Source organism: Sminthopsis crassicaudata, chromosome 1 (genome assembly GCF_048593235.1).
Source record: "Sminthopsis crassicaudata isolate SCR6 chromosome 1, ASM4859323v1, whole genome shotgun sequence".
NCBI lineage: Eukaryota > Metazoa > Chordata > Mammalia > Dasyuromorphia > Dasyuridae > Sminthopsis > Sminthopsis crassicaudata.
The window spans coordinates 469,790,002-469,813,839 of NC_133617.1; the positions used below are offsets into that span (position 1 = coordinate 469,790,002).

Consider the following 23,838-nt stretch of genomic DNA (forward strand, 5'->3'; position numbering starts at 1 on the left):
ACCTATCATAAGGACAAAAAAAGGTATTTGTAACATGCTTTGCAAATCTTAAAGCACCAAATAAATGTGTTATATTATTATTATTTATGCATAATGTAACAATGTTTTAGAGAGACCCAGCTCTAACTCTGAAAGTGGTACCAAATGATTATCACCTTATATGGCCAAGACTGATAGAAACACCTCCCTCAAAAAAAAAAAAAAATATATATATATATATATACTTATTTTTGGAGTTTAAGAATAGAGTATTGTAGAGGATTAAAATTTTCAATTTAATTTCCTTTGGGCAAAAAAGAATTCATATTTTGTGATGAAAAGTCCTTTGAAAGTCCAAGTCATTTAACACTTCACTAGGTATTTTTGGATATATGCTCCAGAGATTAAGGGATCTCACATTTACTACAATATTAATAGCTCCAATGCTTGTAATAGCAAAAAATAACAACCAAATGGCTGCTGAATGGAAAGTGTTTGAAGAAATTTTGATACATGAATTTAATATATCTTTTTTAAAAATTATTTGATATTTTTATTTTTTGTTATATTTAAAATAATTTTATATGGTTTTTTTAAACTTTGATTTCTAGATTCTTTCCCTTGTCCCCACCTCTGACTCCCATTAAGAAAGCATATGTGAAGGTATGCAAAATATTTCCATTAAAATGGGAAAAAATAAAAGTCATGTTATAAGAAAAAATATGGTTCTTCTCCCTCCCTTCCCCCCCAAAAAAATTCAAGAAAAATAACGTAAAAGTGAGAGAGAAAGAGAGAGAAAAATAGGGAGGGAAAGAAAGAAGAGAGAAAGAGAGAGAGAGAATGCTTCAATCTGTATTCAGATATAATCATTTTTTTCTCTGGATCTGGATAGGATTTTTCATAAGTCCTTCAGAGTAACCATGGATCATTGTATTGCTGAGAATAGCAAAGAGAATGTAATGTATCTTAAAGTAAAAAAAAAAAAAAAAAAATGAAAAAAAATTAAAACCATGGAAAGACTGATATCAATGTAATTACTATAATGATATAAACAACAACAACAACAACAAACAACCATGGAAAGACAGCTAAAATCAGGTTAATTGCAATGGCTAATCTTTATTTCTTTAAATGAGGTATTTGTAAAGCATCGAACACAATGCTTGACACATTTATAATAAGCACTCTTCCTTCTCTACTGTCTTCTCTTTTTATGATTCTTTGCTTTTTAAAAAATTATGACTTTTTATTGACAGAACATATGCTTGGGTAATTTTTTTACATTATCGCTTGCACTCATTTCTGTTCCAACTTTTCCCTTCCCTCCCTCCACCCCATCCCCTAGATGGCAAGCAGTCTTATACATGTTAATTATGTTATAGTATATCCTAGATACAATATATGTGTGCAGAGCCAAACAGTTCTCGTTGCACAGGGAGAATTGGATTTCGAAGATAAAAATAACCTAGGGAGAAAACCAAAAAAATGCTAACAGTTTACACTCATTTCCCAATGTTCCTTTTCTGGGTGTGGCTAATTCTGTCCATCATTGATCAGTTGGAACTGAATTAGATCTTCTCTTTGTCGAAAATATCCACGTCCATCAGAATACATCCTCATACAGTATCGTCGTTGAAGTGTATAATCTCCTGGTTCTGCTCATTTCACTCAGCATCAGTTCATGTAAGTCTTTCCAAGCCTCTCTGTATTCATCCTGCTGGTCATTTCTTACAGAACAATAATATTCCATAACATTCTTATACCATAATTCACCCAACCATTCTCCAATTGATGGGCATCCATTAATTTTCCCATTTCTAGCCACTACAAAAAGGGCTGCCACATTTTGGCAAGTACAGGTCCCTTTCCCTTCTTTAGTATTTCTTTGGGATATAAGCCCAGTAGTAACACTGCTGCACAGTTTGATAACTTTTTTAGCATAATTCCATATTGCTCTCCAGAATGGTTGGATTCATTTACAACTCCACCAGGATTGCATCAGTGTCCCATTTTTCCCCGCATCCCCTCCATCATTCATCATTATTTTTTCTTGTCATCTTAGCCAATTTCACAGGTGTGTAGTGGTATCTCAGAGTTGTCTTAATTTGCATTTCTCTGATCAATAGTGATTTGGAACACTCTTTCATATGAGTGTAAATAGTTTCAATTTCATCATCTGAAAATTGTCTGTTCATATCTTTTGACCATTTATCAATTGGAGAATGGCTTGACTTCTTATAAATTAGACTCAATTCTCTATATATTTTGGAAATGAGGCCTTTATCAGAACTTTTAATTATAAAAATATTTTCCCAGTTTGTTGCTTTCCTTCTAATTTTGTTTGCATTACTTTTGTTTGTACAAAGGCTTTTTAATTTGATGTAATCAAAATTTTTCTATTTTGTATCAATAATGATCTCTAGTTCTTCTTTGGTCACAAATTCCTTCCTCCTCCACAAGTCTGAGAGGTAAACTATCCTTTATTCCTCTAATTTATTTGAGAGGTCATTCTTTATGCCTAAATCATGGACCCATTTTAATCTTATTTTGGTATATGGTGTTAAGTGTGGGTCCATGCCTAATTTCTGCCATACTAATTTCCAGTTTTCCCAGTAGTTTTTGTCAAATAGTGAATTCTTATCCTAAAAGTTAGGATCTCTTGCTTTGTCAAACATTAGATTGCTATACTTATCAATTATTTTGTCTTGTGAACCTAACCTATTCCATTGATCAACTAATCTATTTCTTAGCCAATACCAAATGGGTTTTGGAACTGCTGCTTTATAATATAGTTTTAGATCAAGTGCAGCTAGGCCGCCTTCATTTGATTTTTTTTTTCATTAATTCCCTTGAAATTTTCAACCTTTTGTTCTTCCATATGAAATTTGTGTTATTTTTTCTAGGTCATTAAAATAGTTTCTTGGGAGTCTGATTGGTATAGCACTAAATAAATAGATTAGTTTAGAGAGTATTGTCATCTTTATTATATTTGCTTGGCCTATACAACAGAATTTAATATCTTTCCAATTATTTAAATCTATTTGTGTGGAACGTGTTTTGTAGTTTTGCTCATATAATTCCTGACTTTCCTTTGGTAGATAGATTCCCATATATTTTATGCTATTGACTCTACTTTCCTCTTGATAGCAAGATGGGACAATATAGCTGCAGAAAGGGGTACATACTATTAGACAAGGTTGTTTCATAAATCTGTTTTGCTAAAGAACTTTGCTATATTGTAATCTAAGAGGTGGTAGATGGATAAGCATTATGTAACTATGTTGTTAAAAAACAAAAGGTATCATTAATACTTTTTTTTAAAAGGCTAAGTTAGTGACAAAATGTTCCAATTTTTGGCCATGACATCTCTGTGGTTCCAACAGAGTCATGGATGAGTCATTTATATATATATATATATATATATATATATATATATATATATATATATATATATATATATATATATATATATATATATATTTTATAATATTATCCCTTGTATTCATTTTTCCAAATTATCCCCCCTCCCTCTATTCCCTCCCCCCGACGACAGGCAATACCATACATTTTACATGTGTTACAATATAGTCTAGATACAATACATGTGTGTGAATATCATTTTCTTGTTGCACAATAAACATTAGAATCCGAAGGTACATGTAACCTGGGCAGACAGATATTAGTGCTAACAATTTACATTCACTTCCCAGTGTTTCTTCTCTGGGTGTAGCTACCTCTGTCCATCATTGATCAACTGGAAGTGAGTTGGATCTTTTTTATGTTGAAGATTTCCACTTCCATCAGAATACATCCCCATACAGTATTGTTGTTGAAGTGTACAGTGATCTTCTGGTTCTGCTCATTTCACTCAGCATCAGTTGATTTAAGTCTCTCCAGGCCTCTCTGTATTCATCCTGCTGGTCATTTCTTACAGAGCAATAATATTCCATAACCTTCATATACCACAATTTACCCAACCATTCTCCAACTGATGGACATCCATTCATCTTCCAGTTTCTAGCTACAACAAAAAGAGCTGCCACAAACATTTTGGCACATATATGTCTCTTTCCGCTCTTTAGTATTTCTTTGGGATATAATCCCAGTAGTAGCGCTGCTGGGTCAAAGGGTATGCACAGTTTGATAACTTTTTGGGCATAATTCCAGATTGCTCTCCAGAATGGCTGGATTCTTTCGCAACTCCACCAGCAATGTATTAGTGTCCCAATTTCCCCACATCCCCTCCAACATTTGTCATTATTTGTTCCTGTCATCTTAGCTAATCTGACAGGTGTATAGTGGTATCTCAGAGTGGTCTTAATTTGCATTTCTCTGATCAGTAGTGATTTGGAACACTCTTTCATGTGAGTGGATATAGTTTCAATTTCTTCCTCTGAGAATTGTCTGTTCATATCCTTTGACCATTTATCAATTGGAGAATGGTTCGGTTTCTTATAAATTATGGTCAGTTCTCTATATATTTTGGAAATGAGACCTTTGTCAGAACCTTTGTTTTTAAAAATATTTTCCCAATTTGTTACTTCCCTTCTAATCTTGTTTGCATTAGTATTATTTGTACAGAAACTTTTTAGTTTGATGTAATCAAAATCTTCTATTTTGTGATCAATAATGATCTCTAGTTCTCCTCTGGTCATAAATTCCTTCCTCCTCCACAAGTCTGAGAGGTAGATTATCCTCTGTTCCTCTAATCTATTTATTATCTCCCTCTTTATGCCTATATCATGGACCCATTTTGATCTTATCTTGGTATATGGTGTTAAGTGTGGATCCATATCTAATTTCTGCCATACTAATTTCCAGTTTTCCCAACAGTTTTTTCCGAATAATGAATTTTTATCCCTAATGTTGGAATCTTTGGGTTTGTCAAAGATTAGATTGCTATAGATGTACCCTTTTTTGTCCTTTGTATCTAATCTGTTCCACTGATCTACCGGTCTATTTCTTAGCCAATACCAAATGGTTTTGGTGACTGCTGCTATATAATATAGCTTTAGATCAGGTACACTTAGACCACCTTCCTCTGAGTTTTTTTTCATTAGTTCCCTTGCAATTCTTGACCTTTTATTCTTCCATATGAATTTTGTTGTTATTTTTTCTAGGTCATTAAAATAGTTTCTTGGGAGTCTGATTGGTATAGCACTAAATAAATAGATTAGTTTGGGGAGTATTGTCATCTTTATTATATTCGCTCGGCCTATCCAAGAGCACTGAATGTCTTTCCAATTATTTAAATCTGATTTTATTTTTGTGGCAAGTGTTTTGTAATTTTTCTCATATAATTCCTGACTTTTCTTTGGTAGATGGATTCCCAAATATTTTATACTCTCAACATTTGTTTGGAATGGAATTTCTCTTTGTATCTCTTGCTGTTGCATTTTGTTAGTGATATATAAAAATGCCGAGGATTTATGTGGATTTATTTTGTATCCTGCCACTTTGCTGAAATTTTGAATTATTTCTAGTAGCTTTTTAGCAGAGTCTTTGGGGTTCTCTAAGTATACCATCATGTCATCTGCAAAAAGTGATAGTTTAATTTCCTCATTTCCTACTCTAATTCCTTGAATCTCTTTCTCGGCTCTTATTGCCGAGGCTAGCGTTTCTAGTACTATATTGAATAGTAATGGTGATAGTGGGCAACCTTGTTTCACTCCTGATCTTACTGGGAAAGGTTGCAGTTTATTTCTATTGCATATTATGCTTACTGACGGTCTTAAATATATACTCCTGATTATTCTAAGGAATAATCCATTTATTCCTATACTCTCAAGAGTTTTTAGTAGGAATGGATGTTGGATTTTGTCAAATGCTTTTTCTGCATCTATTGAGATGATCATATGGTTCTTATTAATTTGATTATTAATATGGTCAATTATATTAATAGTTTTCCTAATATTAAACCAGCCCTGCATTCCTGGAATAAATCCTACTTGATCATAGTGTATTATCTTGGAGATGATTTTCTGAAGTCTTTTTGCTAATATCTTATTTAAGATTTTAGCATCAATATTCATTAAGGAGATTGGTCTATAATTTTCTTTCTCAGTTTTCGATCTACCAGGTTTAGGTATCAGTACCATGTCTGTGTCATAAAAGGAGTTTGGTAGGACTCCTTCATCCCCTATTTTTTCAAATAATTTATATAACATTGGGGCTAATTGTTCTTTAAATGTTTGGTAGAATTCACATGTGAATCCATCTGGCCCTGGGGATTTTTTCCTGAGGAGTTGATTAATAGCTTGTTCTATTTCTTTTTCTGAAATGGGACTATTTAAGCAATTTATCTCCTCCTCTGTTAATCTAGGGAGCCTATATTTTTGGAGAAAGTCATCCATTTCACTTAAGTTATCAAATTTATTGGCATAAAGTTGGGCAAAGTAACTCATTATTTCTCTAATTTCCTCTTCATTGGTGGAAAGATCCCCCTTTTCATTTGTAAGACTATCAATTTGATTTTCCTCTTTCTTTTTTTTGATCAAATTTACCACAGGTTTATCTATTTTATTGGCTTTTTCATAAAACCAACTCTTGGTTTTATTTATTAATTCAATAGTTTTTTTACTTTCAATTTTATTGATTTCTCCTTTTAATTTTTGTATTTCGAGTTTAATTTTTGGTTGGGGGAGTCATTTTTTTTTTTTTACCAGAAAGCATCATTTAAGCTTTTACCAATTGTAAAACCATCTTAGCAGGCAAGCTCCTCTCAACTGCTTGGTTACCTTGGTCTTGGAGCTGTGACTCTGCTGTTGTGGCAATTCTCTACCACAGTGCCTCTCAAAGGAAGATGTTCTTGAATTTGAAAACCAGAAGCTAGAGAGTGATTTCCAACCTGGAATGACAGACCCTAAAGGAGACAAGATAAAGCATGGATATTTTATTCTGGGGTTTTATTATTTTTCTTTTACAATATTATTACTCAAAATACAATAGTCCTATGTGCCCCATGGCTTGTAAATGATAAACATCTATCTTCCTGTTCTTCAGGAGGATCACAATTCTTCCTTGGTTTTCTTCCAATCTTGAAGAGAAAGGTCCTCTTTTTCATCAGACTCTTCTTCCTCAAAAGACCACTAAATCAGAGGAGAAAGAGAATAAATATGGAAGGAAGGAAGGAAGGAAGGAAGGAAGGAAGGAAGGAAGGAAGGAAGGAAGGAAGGAAGGAAGGAAGGAAGGAAGGAAGGAAGGAAGGAAGGAAGGAAGGAAGGAAGGAAGGAAGGAAAGAGGGAGAGAGAAATGAAAAAGGAAAGGAAGAGAGGAAGGGGAGGAAGAAAAGAAAGGGGAGAAGGGGAGGAAAGAAGGAAGGAAGAGATAAAGAAGGGAAAAAAAGAGACAGACAAAGACAGAAAAAAAGAGAGGGAAAGAGAAAGGGAGGGAGGGAGGGAGAAAGAGTCAGAGACAGAGAAACAAAGAAAGATTATTATCTTTTATTCTCTTTTGGGATAAAATACAGTAGTGGTATTGTTAGTTCAAAGGGTATTCATAGCCCTTTGGGCATAATTCCAAATTGCTCTACAGAACAGTTGAATTAGTTCACAATTCCACCAATAACTCATTAGTATTCCATTTTCCCCACATTCCCTCCAACATTTGTTATTTTCCTTTTCTGGTCTAATAGTCAATCTGAGAATAGCATGAGGTAGTACCTCAAAATTGTTTTCATTTTCATTTCTCTAATCAATAGTGACTTTTTAATGTCTATAAATAGCTTGATTACTTCATATAAAACTGTTCATATTTCTTGATCATTTGTCAATTGGGAAATGGCTTTTATTTTTTATAAATTTGATTCAGGTCCTTGTATGTTAGAGAAATGAGGTCTTTATGAGAGAAACTTGTTTCAAAAGGCTTTTCACAATTACTATTGTTAACTATGTTCTGGTTATTCTATTCTCTCTCTCCTTTTATCCTGTTCCTCCTCAAAAGTATTTTGCTTCTGACTATCTCCTTCCCCATGTTTTCCCTTTTATCATATTCCCAGCTTCCTGTATTCATTTCCCTTTCTATTCTGCTTCGAGGTAAGATAGATTTCTATACTCAATTGAGTGTTTATGTTCTTCCCTATTTGAGCCACTTTTGATGAGAGTAAGGTTTACTCACTTCACCTCTCTTCCCCTAGAAGACCTCTTTTAGAAAGAAACATCAATATAATAAATATCATATCAATATAATCTTATCAGATTACCTAATGATTTATCTACTTAAAAACAGTTCCTAATTTTCTTTACCAATTTATTGTTCTTTGTTAATAATTTTATTTTTATTTTCAAAGTTTCTATTTCTGAATTGGTGGATTTCTTTTTATTGGTAGCTTTTCTACTTTTTAAGTTGTCCTAATTCTTTAGTTTTTTTCTTTCTTTCATTGAAAGGGGGAATACATTTTCCCCTAAAATTTTCTTTGACTGCATCCCCAAACTTTGACAAGATGTTGTCATTTCCTTTAATAAAGTTATCTGTTCTTTCTATGAATCATTCTTTTACCCACCATTTCCCCAGGATTAAATTAATTAGTCACCCTTTGACTTTGAAACTTTTCTTCAAAGACCCTTTATTGGTTATAATTGTACTTAGGTATGGTCAGTAAAATAAAAGTTTAATAATTCTGCTTTTCCACTTTCTTATAAGGTTTTTAATGTCTTAGCAAATGATCATACAACTGAGATACATGTGTTTTCTATTCTTTTTGAATAATTCCCCCAAATTAATCACATTTAATTTTTTCTCAAATTCTATGGAAGACATTAACTTCTTATTTTTCTTTTTGTTAGATTTGTTCTGAAAGGTGCACTTTGAGGTAACTAATTATTTAAAAGTTTTGCTGTCTACTTCTCCCATAATTCAGTTAACCCTTCTTTCAAGTATTTGAGTGTATTTCTATTTGGTGCCAAATATTAAATACTGTTAATAATTAATTATTTGTGTCTTTAAGCTTCACTATATCTGAAGTATTCAGTATAACTGAAAAATTCTTTTACAATCCCTTATTTTAACTCTGTGAATTTTTATATTTCAAGTGTATTTTATAAATAATATATTGTTGGAGCTTAATTTTATTTTACTATTCTATTTTATGAGTGAATTATTACTATTCACTTTCACTATTATGATTGTTCACTATGTAATTCCCTTCATCATAACCTCTTATGATTTTTCTTCTTTTCTTGAAGAAAGGTTTATGATGAAAACTAATAATCTGTAACTAAAGAGAACTGTTCCTATTCCATTGTTCCTTCCCTCTTCACCAAACCCAGGCTCTGCTTATTATTAGTTTCTATATTTTCTAATCCTTTTTTAATGCTCAATCTTCCAAAGCTTAGCCAGTTTTCGTGTTTACCTGATCTCAATTCTTCTCTCTGTTCCTGCCAGCTTCCATGTTCTCCTCAGTTCATGATGGTTCCCATTTTTTCCCTTTCTATCAACTTTATCTAGTTGTTTATTTGTGTGTGTGTTCAATTCTGTACTAGACATAGGAGTTAAGAATATATGAAAGCTTTCTGACCCCTTCACTTTCCCCAAGAAATCTTCCTTGAATTAATTGATTTTTCCCGGATAGAAAGTAAACTCCCTAAGGTCAGAATTATTTAATTTTTGTTTATGTATGGGGATGGGGAGTATCTGGTCTGTGGGCTGCATAAAGCCCACAAAAGCCATGAGATTGGCCCTCTCAAGGCACCACAGGAGATGATGAGCTGAAAGCTAGGTATAACAACTTCCCACTGCTTGAGTTCTATAATCTGATAATTTTGTATGGCCAGTGAGTGATGTAATAAATATCCAAATGGCCCTTGGAAGAAAAAAGATTTCCCCATCCCTGTTCTATGCCTATGTAAAGTCAAAGCCTAACATAGCTTCTGGCCAACATTAGATGCCTAATAATACAAATTCTTATTGCCTGCTTCCCTCATGTATTAATTGAAATGTACCCATGGGAGAAGTGACTTGAAAAACTATTAGAGCACAGTGAAAACTTATCGGAAGATTACATTAATATCCAGCTGATATGTGCAGTACAAGACTTGGATGCCATTTTGTTCAGGTAACGGTAACAAAAAAAGAAAAAGAAAACTTGGAATCGAGAAATCAAAAGAATATTAGAAATTCTCGTTCTCTTAATCAGTGATTGAAATCAAGAGTCAAAGGTTAGGGTAATATAAAGAGTCAAAGCAGCAAAAAAAATCTCTTTACTGTAAATCCTTATTATAGAAGCTTGAGAGAAATAAAATTAAAAGAGATACAGAACCTTTGAAGAAGGAAAACTTCAGGTTCTCAAAAGTTTAACACAACCAAAATATGAGTTGAGTCAAATGCAAAAGTTTAGGTGCCATAGGAGAGTCAGGTCAAAAAGGATAGCTAAAATTCTAGCTTTTCTGCAAAACTGGACAGTAGTATGAGTGGATAAGATCAATGATTATTGCTCCAAATGTTCTAAAGCACTGAAAAAATTACAAGCAAAGTATTTTACCAACTTTTTCTCACATGCAAGTCTAATTGCACTCTTTCTTAGGAGAAGCCATCATACTGTATATCCAAAAGGCAGCTAGCTGACATAGGGGAATAGATTGCTGGACTTGAAGTCCAATGACTTGAGTTTAAATCTTGTCTCAGATACTTATTGTATGACCCTGGCAAATAACTTAATCTTTGTTTCAGTTTTCACAACTGTAAAATGAGGATGATTAAAACAACTATCTTGTAATATTGTTGTAAGAATTAAATGAGATATTGGTAAAATACTTAAGATACAGATGGTGTTTTTTTAAGCTTGTTTCCTTCTTTTCAAAAGATGACTAGTTACTTTTCCAAATATAAATCAATTGTGTGTTTCTGTATTTTAAACAAAATATTCACAGCTTGTATCACTCAAAAAATCATAAACACTTTTTAAAAACAATGTTTTGGCTGAAAAATAAAATGGATTTGTCCAAAAGTCTCAAGAGAATAAAGAGCAATTTATAATCAATTATTAATAATTGAATAAGCTCCCCAAAAGCACCCTGGCATTTATACTGCTTTTAGAGGTTATGTCAAAGCCTTTGACTCAGTTTCCTAATTATGATTTATTTACATGTTACAGATATAAGAAAGAGAACCATATATGGCAAGAATGTTAAGAGTTTTTGAAGATCATGTAGAAAAATTGCTCCCTATTTAAGATATGCCTCTAACATGGAATGAAGAGCAGGAAGTGCCCATTGTCCTATCTTCTCCTAGAATTGTCCTAAAGATGCTTTGAGCAAGCCTACAGAAGATGAACTCAAACCCCAACAACTTTATCCAGTTACAAAAGTTATAAATTTTAACTACCTGAGTTTGTTGTTCAGTTGTTTTTAGTCATGATGGACACTTCATGACCTCATTTGGAGTTTTGTTGGCAAAGGAAATGGAATGGTTTGCCATTTCCTTCTCCAGATCATTTTACAAATGAGAGAACAGAGACAAACATTAAGTGACTTGACCAGGGTCACACAGTTAGTTCATATCTAAGGTTAAATTTGTACTCAGGAAGACTCATCTTCCCAAGTCCAGGTCTGGAGTATCCACTACTCTACCTCACTTCCAGGGAACTTCCTGAGCAATAGCGTGCTAAATTTGAAGTATCAAAAAACAACTGTAGGATGCTGAATTGCACCAAAACCATTCTAAACTCCATTGAATATAAAAAGAAGAATAGTTTATTTATATAGCGATTTAGATATACTGTGCCATTTGGGCTTCATAATAACCTTGTGACATAAGTACTGCAGGTTCTTAATTTAAGTGATTTGCTAAGGGCCACTTAAGCTAATAAAACTCTGCTGAAATATGCAAACCCAGATCTTCCTGATGCTCATGTCAGTCCCATTTATACCACCTCACACTATTACTCTGAAGGCCATCTAGTTGACTTCAATAGGAAGACAAATACAAGAGCTTTCTTCCCAGATACCCAGGAGACAACAGAGTTGGCACTGATCTCCAAAAACTTGCCTAAAAGGTATTTCCAGTTGATTTAAGACTTAGTAGAAGGAAGATGAAAAAATTCCCTGTATCTTTCCTGACTTCAAGACAGAGATTTGGATTCAAGACCATCACTAGATAAGTTTTCTTTTTTCTTTTGTTTTATTTTCAGCAGGTCAGTCCAAAAGATGATATAGCTATTTAGATATGGATATATAGATGTGTGTTTATATATGTGCACATGCATATACACACACATACATAGATACACATATATACATGCACAATTTATACACATATATACATATAAAACAGCTTATATACATAAGCAAATATAACATCCTATAATTCTTGAATTAGATAAGAACACCTTTCATCTTTATCTGTTCTATTCCCCTGCCTTAAAATGTTCTATACAACTAAGCCAGTCCTTAATTCTAAGGAAGAAGAGATAATGAAAATGACTGATAGTCTATCCTAGTATGTTACTGGTTTTTTAATTGCCTAGTTCCCTAAGTTGGGTATAATAATTAAAGATAAATAAGGTATAATAATAAGGATAAGGACAGTCTTTACCTCCTCTAATTCCATTTGGGACTTGATTTCTTTTTCCACAAAGTCAATAAAGGCATTCAGGGTATATTCGCCATTATATGGTACAACCTAGAAAGAAAGAAGAACAAAACACAAATTACTGGTTTGACTTCTCTTGCAATTACAGAAATAAAACAAATTATGGCTATCTAAAAACACAAAATAGTGGTCTGACTTCTCTTGCAATTATAGAAGGAAAACAAATACTTAGTACTAGGGCTTTGGAGGTGGAAAGGGCTTTAAATATCATCTCATTAAAAGTTCTCATTTCATAAGTGAAGTCCAGAAAAGTTAATCAACTTGTTAACCAATAAATGGTAAAGAGCTGGGGCAGTATGTGAAACACTGTTGTCTGAGTCCAAATCCAGTTTCCTTTCCAAAATGCTGTATTCCTTGGCTTGGATTCCAAACGTGGTAATAACTGATATAATGCTACTGTGGTTTTAAGCTTGAATAAGTTCAGAAGTTTAAATGCTATGAATTTACAAAAACATCATTTGAAAGATTATTTAAAATTTTCAATATTATTTATTATTAAAATTCAACTATCCTCCTATGTTATCCGTTATTTTATTCAATTTTCAAACATTTAAAAAGTATCACCTCATACTCAGTGACTCAAAGATTGCATTTCTATTCTTAGTCTCAAGATCATTTGGAGATTGTTTGGTTTTTTTTTTTTTTAATTTCAGTAGCATTTTATTTTTCCAATTACATCTAAAGATAGTTTTCAACATCCATTTTTGTAAGTTGAGTTCTAATTTTTTCTCCTCTCCCTTACCTCCCCTGAAACAAGACAGCAAGCAATCTGATGTAAATTATACATGTATAATCATTTTAAACATATTTCCATGTTAGTCACGTTTTGAAAGAAAAATCAGAACAAAAGGGAAAAAAACCATGAGAGAGAAACAATTCAATTAAAAAGGTGAAAATATTATGCTTCCATCCACATTAAGTTTCCATAGTCTTTTCTCTGGATGTATATAGCATTGAGAATGAGGTTTTTATGCATGTGTGACAGTTTTAATATGATTCTCACCAAAAAAAAAAAAAAGTTTATTGGAGACAGATTAAGTTAATCTTGGTGGCCAGTGTGAAGACTCCTCCAACCAATCCACTGGTCTGAAAAAGGTTCCATATACAAATCATAATGACAGAGTTCTCTATCTTGTCAAAATTTAAAATTTATTATTCACAATTTATAAAAGTATAGAAGAAATGTAAATAATTAAGTTTTCAATTGATATTTTTCTAAGTTATAAAGTTGTTAAATGTTCCAAGACTTTTGGTATATCTTGTATATATAGTGCTTGAAAATTTTTGAATATATATATATGTATATATATATATATACATATATATATATACACACATAAATACCTTTTCTTTTCTCATTGCAAAATCATGATTTCCATTTCACAGAGACTTGAAGAAGATTAAATGACATATATAATCACACACCTCATAAGAATCAGAGTAAGAATTTGAATCAGTTCTTTCTTGAGTCCACTATATTATGATGCTTCTTCTGGTGAAAGGCTTTTATCATCTTTTTTATAAACTTCCTGAAACAAGTATTGCCTCTGGGATAATTTTTGAATGCCTCCACCTGACATTCAAGGTCCTTTTAATTTCAAATCTTTCCCAGCAAACAGTCTCTCTTCTATTTACGTCAGTGTCCTGAATACCCTATTTATTCCTACTTCCTTTCCTTGGCTCTAGAAGTTCAACCTGCTTGGACTGATCAATTTACAGCCACTTCCTCCACCATTTAAATCCTATCCATCCTTCAATTTCCAATCCAAATATCTTCTCTGTAAAGAATGTTCTCCAACCACTCCAGTCCACACTCATATCTCCCTTTCTAGAGGCTGCATTGTTTGATACTTTGTTTCCTAATTGTTTTCCTGTATTAGTCTTATGTCCTCAGCTAAACCAGTAGTTTCAAACTCAAATAAAACCAGGGTTACAAAGTGGAACACAAGGAGCCCTGTGGGCATATAATGAGTTAGGAAACCACATACTGACATTATTTACGTTTTATTATATTTTGCTTATTTCGATAAATATTTACCAATTGCATTTTAATCTGGTTCTGGCAGCACTTGAGAGTGTTGTAAGCCACATATGGCCTCTCCCTAGCTGAGTGTTTGACATTCATGGGCTAAACTCTAGAAGAAGAGACCCTACATTATTCTTTGGGCTTGCACCCAAACACTTACAGTGGCACTATGTCAGCACAAAATTGGTGGTTGGGAGAAAAAAACAAAAACAAAATGTTGACAATTAAGAGGCAGTCAGGTTCAATAGGGTGGGGAGCACTGGGCTTAAAAATAGGTAGGATCATGGAATCTTAGATTTATGGCTAAAAAAGGACCATAGCAATCCTCTAATGAAGTGCTGTCAAATCTAATGAGAAATAGGATTGCTAAATGCATAAAGACCCATGTAAAAGAGGGAGTTTCCAAAGGACCTCTCCCTTCCACTCCTGCTATTAAAAATGACATCAGGGATCCATGAAATATTAAAGCATTGATTATTATCATACAACTCAAAAAAAGGCCGAAGGCAATCCTTGAATAGATCCATATGAAAGACTGAAATATTCTCACCAAATCAGATTTAGCTGGAAAGAATTTGAAGAATGGGTACTTTTCCAGAAACGTCTGATGAATGTCATTGGCAGTAATGTCAATTTTCGCAATGGTGACAGATTCATGATACTGGTATTTCTTGCCTAGCTCCTCTATTACCGGAAGCAGAGACTTGCATTCATAAGACCATGGAGCATCTATAAGAGACAGGATATAAGAAAAGACATAGTTAAGGAAGAGGAAAAAAAAAAACTAAACTAAGATTTGGAATATTCATATTAGCCCCTTTTTCATTACTAATTAGGTATTTCTCTTCCTAATCATTCTTTTAAAATCATGTTTATCTTGCTCTTAAATGTTCTATAATCCTGTTTTGAGAAGAAATGGCCTAAGAATCACTAGGCCCAGCAATAAAAAAAAATATAGGAGTGGCCATTTGCTATCTAGGCTGGTATTTAGTCCAATATATAAGTATCTGTTTTGGCAAAAAGACACAATCTTTTCCTACAATGTAAACAAAGGTGTTTCTTAAGACTTTAAAAAGTTTCAGAGTGAAAGATGGTTGAATGGTTGCTCTTCTTTCCCACTCTGGATATTTCCTTTGCCCCTTCTTTCCATCCCTTTTTTGCCTGTTACTGGGACTAACCCCAGGGTTTCTGAGTTAGTGTAATTTCTTAACCATCTCTTATTACCCATGAAACTCCATCTAATTGTCCTTAGTGGTATACCAAGTCCCCAAGGCATTAGCAAGCTTTGCCTGCTGATTTCAGGAAAGAGAGGGATCTAATGGACCTCTCCAGGAAGCCCACTCTACCACTGCTTTACTTAAAAGAAAATGACACCGATTTTGTTTTTCATCATTACCATGACTTTTAGCAGAGCCAAATGAGCATTCTAACAACTAGAGATTCCTAGTAGGTACAGAAAGATGATTGGAGGGAACCCACAATGTTCCATATGAAAGGCTATGGATGTCCATTATTTCAACACTTGGACCTTATCTGACCCACCAGTGAAATGGAGAATGGATAATGTCTTCTTCCTGTCTCCTCCCACCCCTCCCACCAACACCTTCATATACACATCATGGTACCTCTAAGCTCACCCTTAGCACAATCTTGCTTTGCCTTTCTGATAATTATATATTCTTTATATATAAAACATAGAATAGGTATAGAATCTATGCTTTCACTCATATAGGAGACTCTTGGTTAAGAAAACTCTTACTATTATTGGTTTGCATTTGTGCTACTCACAGGCTTAGAATTGGTTGGGGGGAGCATCTACAGGTTAAATGACTTCCCCAAATTCACATAGCCAGTATTTTTCAGAAGCAGGATTTGACCCTCTTTCTTCTAAGTTTCAAGGACAAATTTAATCCCAATATCACATGCTTCCCAATTCTTCTTTTCTAGCTACTAAATTTGAGATGTTTCTTTAACAGAAGTCTTTGCACTTGTAATTGCCACTAATAAAGACTCCTCAGTATTCAAGAATCTTTTTGATTTCCTCAGTAATGTGTGTGTGTGTCACACACACACACACACACACATTACTGAGGAAAAAAAAAAATATATATATATATGGGGGGGAGTTGAATGCAGGAAAGATTTAATTTACATGCTTGCAAAAATGGGTATCTAAGTTAGTTGACACACCTTTGAAACACCGAAAGCAGTATTTTATTTCCTATCCTGAAGGGCATGTCCCTTCCCCAATTCCTCATTAATTGGATGTTAAAGAAGTTACATGACCTGAATCCCCATCCCTCATTATAAAGCCAGTACCTGCTCCCAAGGAACTTACATTCTACAAGGGGGAGGATAAGGATGGAGGACTAGGGACAAAGAACAAAAGATTCTTTTGTTACATCCCTGATTACAAAACCTAAGAAATATGTTTTTAAAGAAAAAAAGTGTTGAAACAAGTTCCTTCAGCTGCTTGCATTAATTAATTTCTTGAGCACACCTAACATTGACTTCTGAGCTGTAATTATAACAATATTCCCATGGAACAAGATGCAGACAATTATATTTTCATGGCAATATTAATTATTAAATACCTATTATACATCGGGCACCATGTAAATGCCGGGAAGACAAAGAAAGGCAAATACAATCCCTGTTCTCAAGGAGATCACAGTCGAATGAGAGAGTCAACAAGAAAATAATCATATAGGAATAAGATATATGCTGGATAAACTGAGATAATTCAGGGGGAAGAAGCTACCATTAAGGAGGATCAGGACAGTATAGAAACTCCCTCTACAAAAATGCAAGTTGGGGGCAGCTAGATGGCACAGTTGATAGCACCTGGTCTCAGACACTCAATACATAATAGCTAAGTGATATGGGACAAGTCACTTAACTCCAATTGCCTTCCACCCTCCAAAAAAAAAAATGCAAGTCATCTTTAATGTGGTAGATAAGTCTTAGAAAGACACATCTAATTTAGAGAAGTAGTATATTCATAATCACATAGACACGATGACAAAAGAGATTTTTTTAATTCCAAGTTTCCTGGATCCATATTTAGCACTGTCATAGGGTCTTCCATGTTGACCAATAATACTCTTTTTTTCCTTATGAAAATAATGTTTTGAATATAGCAACCAATTAAGAGGAATTAATCTAAATTATAGTAATGTACTGGTTTGGATGTAATCCCTTTAACAATAAGGAGAATAAGGGAATAAACACAGCCACCATTACCATGTACTATGTTAAAACACTCTCAAATATTATTTTTATTTATCAACAACCCTTCCACGTAGGTGCTGTTATCAGAAAAAATTGAGGCAAAAGAAGCAAAAGAATTATTATTAAATAGCATTTATGTAGCACTAACTTTATCCTTGGCAGTTTAAAAATATCATCTCAATTGATTCTCACAACAACTCTGGGAGGTAGAGGCTATTATTATGCCCAATTTACAGTTGGGTAAACTGAGGCAAACAGAAGGTTAAGTGACTTACTCAGAATGTTATAGTTAGTACATATCTGAGACGAGATTTGAATTCCTGACTCCAGAGCCAGCCTTCTTTCTGCTGAGCCAGATAGCTTGTTCTAATGATGCCCCAACAACCACACGTATGATAATATCTAGGCGCCATTGTTCCCTCCTGCATTCATTTTCCCTGAGCAATACTTACAGAACATTACAAACACATTCCTTTTATGGCTGAAGACAACCTCCTTGAAGTTCTTTCCCACAAGCACCTTAACAGGCTTAGTATCCCAATCTTTAGGAATATTCTCACTGGGTAATTGTTGCTGAAAAGGCAAATTAAAAGCTCAATGAGATTATAAAGTAAAAAGGCACACATATGTCTAGCTCCAGTCACAATGTCTGAGGATGAGGAGAGATTTTTCACCCTGACCAGAAATGATGGCATATTTGACCCATACAAATCAATGCTGAAACCTACTGATTGATCCTAGGTCATGGGATTATAGATTTAGACTTAGAAGGTACTTTAGTCAACTAAGATCATAGATTTGGAATTGAAATGAATGACAGGGGCAAATGCAAATCATTAGACTTTTCAGCTGGAAGGGTCCTTGGAAGCCATCTAGTCCTGTCTCCTCATTTGACAGAAAGGGAAAGTGAGGCACAGAGCTGCTGTGTCAGGTAGTAAGTAGCAGACTTGAGATACGAACAGAACTCTTTATTTCAAGTACAGTAGGCTTCTTACTATGTCCTACTGTATCATGTAGAGAAGCAGCTAGATAATATATTATATAGAATGCTGAATCTTCAGGCAGGGTGCTCTGAGTTCAAATCCTTTCTCAGACACTTACTAGCTGGGTGATGCTGGGTGACACTCTGCCAGGTTCAGTTTCCTCTTCTGGAAAGTGGATATAATAATAGTGTCTACCTTCCAGGGTTATGATGATTAAATAAGATAACCTATATAAGGCTCTTTGCAAACCTTAAAGTGCTAAATAGATGGATAGATATAAATATTATTACTATTATATATACTCTTGGACTGATCACTGAATTTAATAGCCAATTTTTTTTGTCTCTTTATCACAAATATTTAAACAAAACTTTTCATAAATTTTCCAGTAGCATCTACCATTGGTTAAGCACATTTCAGGCACTCACTCCATAAAACTTTCTTGCTTAATTGATCTCCAAAGCCCTCTTATGGACTCTGTGTCCCTCACCAAACACACACACATGCACAGACACACCTATGCATGTGCACATAAACACACACACATACACACAAAACACCTTATTTAATTTGCCTTTGCAAATACATTAGTCATGTCTCTAAAAATATCTGATAAAGACCTAAAATATCACAGTTATTATTAGGACAAAGGAATGAAAGCAGGAATCAAGAGTTTTTCCTACAAACACCTGGTAAGTGGACCTACCACCTAATAAATGGACAAATTAAGGGCTTCAGGGGGAAGACTAGAACATGAATTTATGAAGCTCCTATTATACGTCAGGCATTATGTTAAGTACTTTACAAATTTTATCTCATTTGATTCTCACATCCACCTTGGAAAGGGAAGTATTATGATTATTCCCAAGATTATTTACAGTTGAGGAAATGGAAACAGATAAAGATCAAGTAACTTGCCTTCCATCATTCAGTTGATAAATGTCTTGAGACTACATTTGAACACAGGTCTTCCTAACTCCAGATAGGGGTTCTAATCACTGACTCACCTAGCTACTGCTAGCAGGGGGAGGCAGACTCTGAGTGATGAGATTATAATTTACCATAGAATTCTTAGTAATATTTGTTCACAACAAATAACATGGGATGGGGTGGTGTAGAAAGAAGAAGGATAGAGGTGAAGTATGCTCCATACAGAAAAGTTTCATGAATGTAGACTAATTAGAGGTTGAAAAGTAAATCAGAATCAGTAAAAATTCTGAATTTTGTTTTTGTAATTTTTTTGTAATTTTCTTATTTTCAAATATGCACAGATCCAAAACCATAGTTTCTTAATTCAATGCTTAATGCATAATTGAGAACAATTTATAATTAGAAGATTAGTAGATTGCTTGCAAGTGGCTTCTGAAAAGTTGGCAATAAGTTTTTGGGAAAGACTCCTGAATTCACAGATAAGAGGTCCAGAGTTTGGATGCTGGTTCTATCATTTACTTCCTAGGTGATCTTGAATTACCTAAATGGGTGCTTTGGAATGTGCTTATTCACCAGTTTACCATCCCAAACTCATTCTCAGTCAATTAAGAATTTCTTTGATTGCTGAAAGTTACCAGATATTCTATCCATTTGTTATTATTCATTGAAATAACTAATTCTTTCTAAAAAGGAAGGTGATTTTTAAAAATCAAATAAAATTAAAGTTTTTCCTATCATCCAGTAAGAGAATATTTTAAATTCAAGTCAATATTCTATTTCTCCCCCATACCTCAAAGTTGAGCCCAAAAAGTATGCTTTTAATTGTCATATCTATTATGCAACATAAAGCTGAACCTAACCAATAGAACTATAGAAAATTACCAGATTATACTACTCACCCCCTGACCAAAAAAGCAAAACCAAACCAAATCCAAACCTTTGCAAGCCCATCCAAGAAGTTCTCACAGAACTTTTTCATGTTTTTGAAGGTTATTTCCTCAGCAGGCATTCTGTATCTCATGTTCTTGGTCAGATTTAGAATTCGAACACCAGGAATGTCCCAGGAAGTGATTTGGAAATATTCTAAAACGTGGGTATTGTCAACATCATCAGTATTCACCATGAGAAAGATGAGCTGCCAAATTAAAGCAAAGCAAAACAAAACAAAATACAATTATCTTTGTGTTCTTTGCCAAAGTAGAAGAGCTTTGCTAAATCAAATATTACCTGATGTCATGCTTCATTCCTTTTCTCAGGTTGTTTTAACTAGTGATTCAAGTTCAAATAGAAATTAGGCCTCTAAACCAAACATAAGAATCCCTGTGGGCCACATAGTAACTTAGTTTTAAAATGTAATGTCATCTATATTTTAGTGTATTTTTAGATTTTTTTTTAATTTGACAATTTCATTTTATTCTGGTTTTGGGGGTGTTGTATTTGACACCTATGTCTCAAGAAATCTTCACTTATGTTTATTATTTGGAAGATATAGATGTTTCAAAATAACAGAAGATCTAGCCATTTCATCTTTTTTTTCATTTTCTCTTCTTCCACTTTCCCTCTCTACTCTCCTTAACTTCCTCCTTTTTTCTTTTATTTGTTTAATATTTTCTTTCCCCCCCCCCAGTTATTTCTTCCTTTTTTTTAATGCCCATGCCTTTCCAAGTAGTTCTGGAGCCATGATCAAATTAGCTTTGCCACTGCTCCTCAGAAAATCTCTTCCTCTAAGGCCCTAGTCACTATTCCTATTACTCTGAAACATCATAATTTAGAAGGCACTGACCACATTCTCCAGAGACACATTCATTTTTGTCAATTCCCCTCCCCACCTCAGAATCCATACCCCAGCTCCTCATTTGGCCCTATCATTGGCAACTATGGACTAATCTGATAATAGGGTGGAAACAAGTCTAGCTCCTCCCCCCCTCTCCTTCATACTCTGTAGTCCGTCCTTCAAAAGCACAAAAAACCTCCTAGATTATTAGATTAGATATGCTTCCTCATATTGGATGTCTGCATACTTTGTGAGCATTGCCCACTTCCTGTCTATTCCTGTCTGCATCCTCCAACAAGAAAAATAATTCCTGGTTACAGTTATGCTGAACAATACAGATTCTACACCATGCTGTCTTTTCTCTTCCCTTGTCAGGGCATTTGCAGCAAGTTAAACCCAAAGGAGTGCCTAGGAGACCTACTGGCTATGTTATTTTAAACAAGTCTTTTGCCTAGTATGATAGGATATTCCTGTAATACTGCCTCTGGGGAGATTGAAAATGGTAGATTAGTCAGTCTTCCTATATTGAACTGCAGTAGGGCTAAAGCTCCCTGCAACAATAGGATGAGACCATGCGCATGGGAGCCACCAGGCTTTCCCAGGAGAGATGAACTGGTCCAGGTTAGAAATGGAGATTAAAGCTTCCATACTGATCAGATTCTTGATGGTCCCTGTACTTTCCACCTAGGAAAATAAGGAGACCTAGATTCCCTCTTCCTCCCCCCCCCCAAAAAAAATAACTTAAATCTCTAAAAACCTCAGTTTCCACATTTATAATATTAAAACAGTAATACTTGAACTAGTTGTCATTTTTCAGGTTAGGCCAAACTAACTAGATACAGCAAAAGGCTTTTCTTTTTCCCCTAAAATGGAACATAAATAGCAAAAAAATGAAAAGAATAAAAGGAAGAGACCTTTGGAGAAAGTCTGAGGGATAAGAAACATGAATTTTGAATAGAAGAGCATGTCAATTATATGTAAACCACTGTGAAAATTGGGACTTCTTTTACATCTATACTTTGGGTATTTATGGAAACAAGTTTAAATAGCTCTTTGTCCTACTCATAAAAGAGCAGCAGCTATTGAATTGATGCTTTTCTGTGTAAAGAGATAGTTTGGGACAGATGAACAGCTTCCCCACAAAATATCTTGGGCTTAATCTTCAACCTTTGGTAACGTCAGGTAAACTAACATAAAGAAACCAATAGTCCCTTTTTACAGACCTTGTTCTTGAACTCCTGAGCCACAGATTCAAAAGTTTTAACTAAGGCCCCAAATTCTGTAGAGTTCTTAGAGATGAATAGCAGGATATGATTCCTGATGTGCATATCATAAATCTGGTCCATGGTCTGAAATATCAAAAACAAAAGCATCAGGTGTATATTTCCTCTTTTTCACCTTTTCACTTTTGAACACTGACCTCTATATTGTACTCTATAACCAAGTCCATGGTGAAGAATTTGACTATTTGACTGAGGTCTCTCAAGATGTGTCTGTCTTCTTCACATTCTTCAAAATGCACAATTGTTCCCTTGAACCAAGGAAGAAAAACATTTTAGGCTAGTGCCTATATAGACCAATAGAGTAGGATTATAAAATAATTCATTGTCTTATAGATTGTTGATGGCCTGAAATAGTTTACATCAGGGTTTCCTAATCTTTTTGGAATCTCAGGCCCTTTGAGCAAACTGATGGAACCTATGAACCCCTTCTCAAAATGAAATTTTTTAATGCAAAAAACAAAACACTAATGATTACATAGAATATCAAAACTCAGTGAAATATAGACATCTAAGTTTTTCCCCCATCCAAGTTCATGGATTGCCTTCCTCCATCAAAACTGTCCATGGGGTGGACCTTGGGTTAAGAAACCTGGTTCAGATACAGTTCAACTTGGAGGAAAGGAAAACTGACAATCTCTCAAGTTCCCTTCTAGGCCAAGAGTCCATGCTTAAAAGATAGTAAGAGCAACTTCAAGTAGAAATTATCCAGTTATTCTATAACTCAGTCCTATGACCTTATCTTCTTCCATTTTTCTCTTCTCTCTCCTATATTTTTTTCAGCCCGAAAGTGACTAAGACATGGATTCAAATTAGAGGCCAGTCAGGGCAATCATTTATTTTCCTTCCTATCTCAAGGATTGTCTTGGGTTCTCAGATTTTCATTATTGCATAAGAAGAGAGGTCTTTATGATCAACCTACTCTAAGTATGGTCTATTTCCCTAAATTCAGATTTCTCTGATGGTTGGATTACAAAAATGGGATTTTTCTACTTCAATTCAAAAAATGTTTAACTACCTATGTGTATTATATAGAACTGTAGGACAGGC

At 34.1% G+C, this 23,838-nt stretch overlaps 1 protein-coding gene across 4 annotated transcripts in view; it reads right to left on the reverse strand.

The window, feature by feature from the left end:
- Nucleotides 1-6,856: 6,856 nt before the first annotated feature.
- Nucleotides 6,857-23,838, reverse strand: part of PDILT (protein disulfide isomerase like, testis expressed) — a 53,597-nt gene continuing 36,615 nt past the window's right edge. For all 4 annotated transcript variants that reach the window (XM_074280946.1, XM_074280944.1, XM_074280947.1 and 1 more), the window contains exons 6-12: nt 22,929-23,039; nt 22,732-22,857; nt 20,672-20,869; nt 18,274-18,394; nt 15,141-15,319; nt 12,508-12,594; nt 6,857-7,067 (exon numbers count right to left, since the gene is read on the reverse strand). In XM_074280946.1, the coding sequence (XP_074137047.1) occupies nt 6,987-7,067; nt 12,508-12,594; nt 15,141-15,319; nt 18,274-18,394; nt 20,672-20,869; nt 22,732-22,857; nt 22,929-23,039 (903 nt within the window). In that variant the 3' untranslated portion in view covers nt 6,857-6,986. The remainder of the gene's footprint in view (nt 7,068-12,507; nt 12,595-15,140; nt 15,320-18,273; nt 18,395-20,671; nt 20,870-22,731; nt 22,858-22,928; nt 23,040-23,838) is intronic.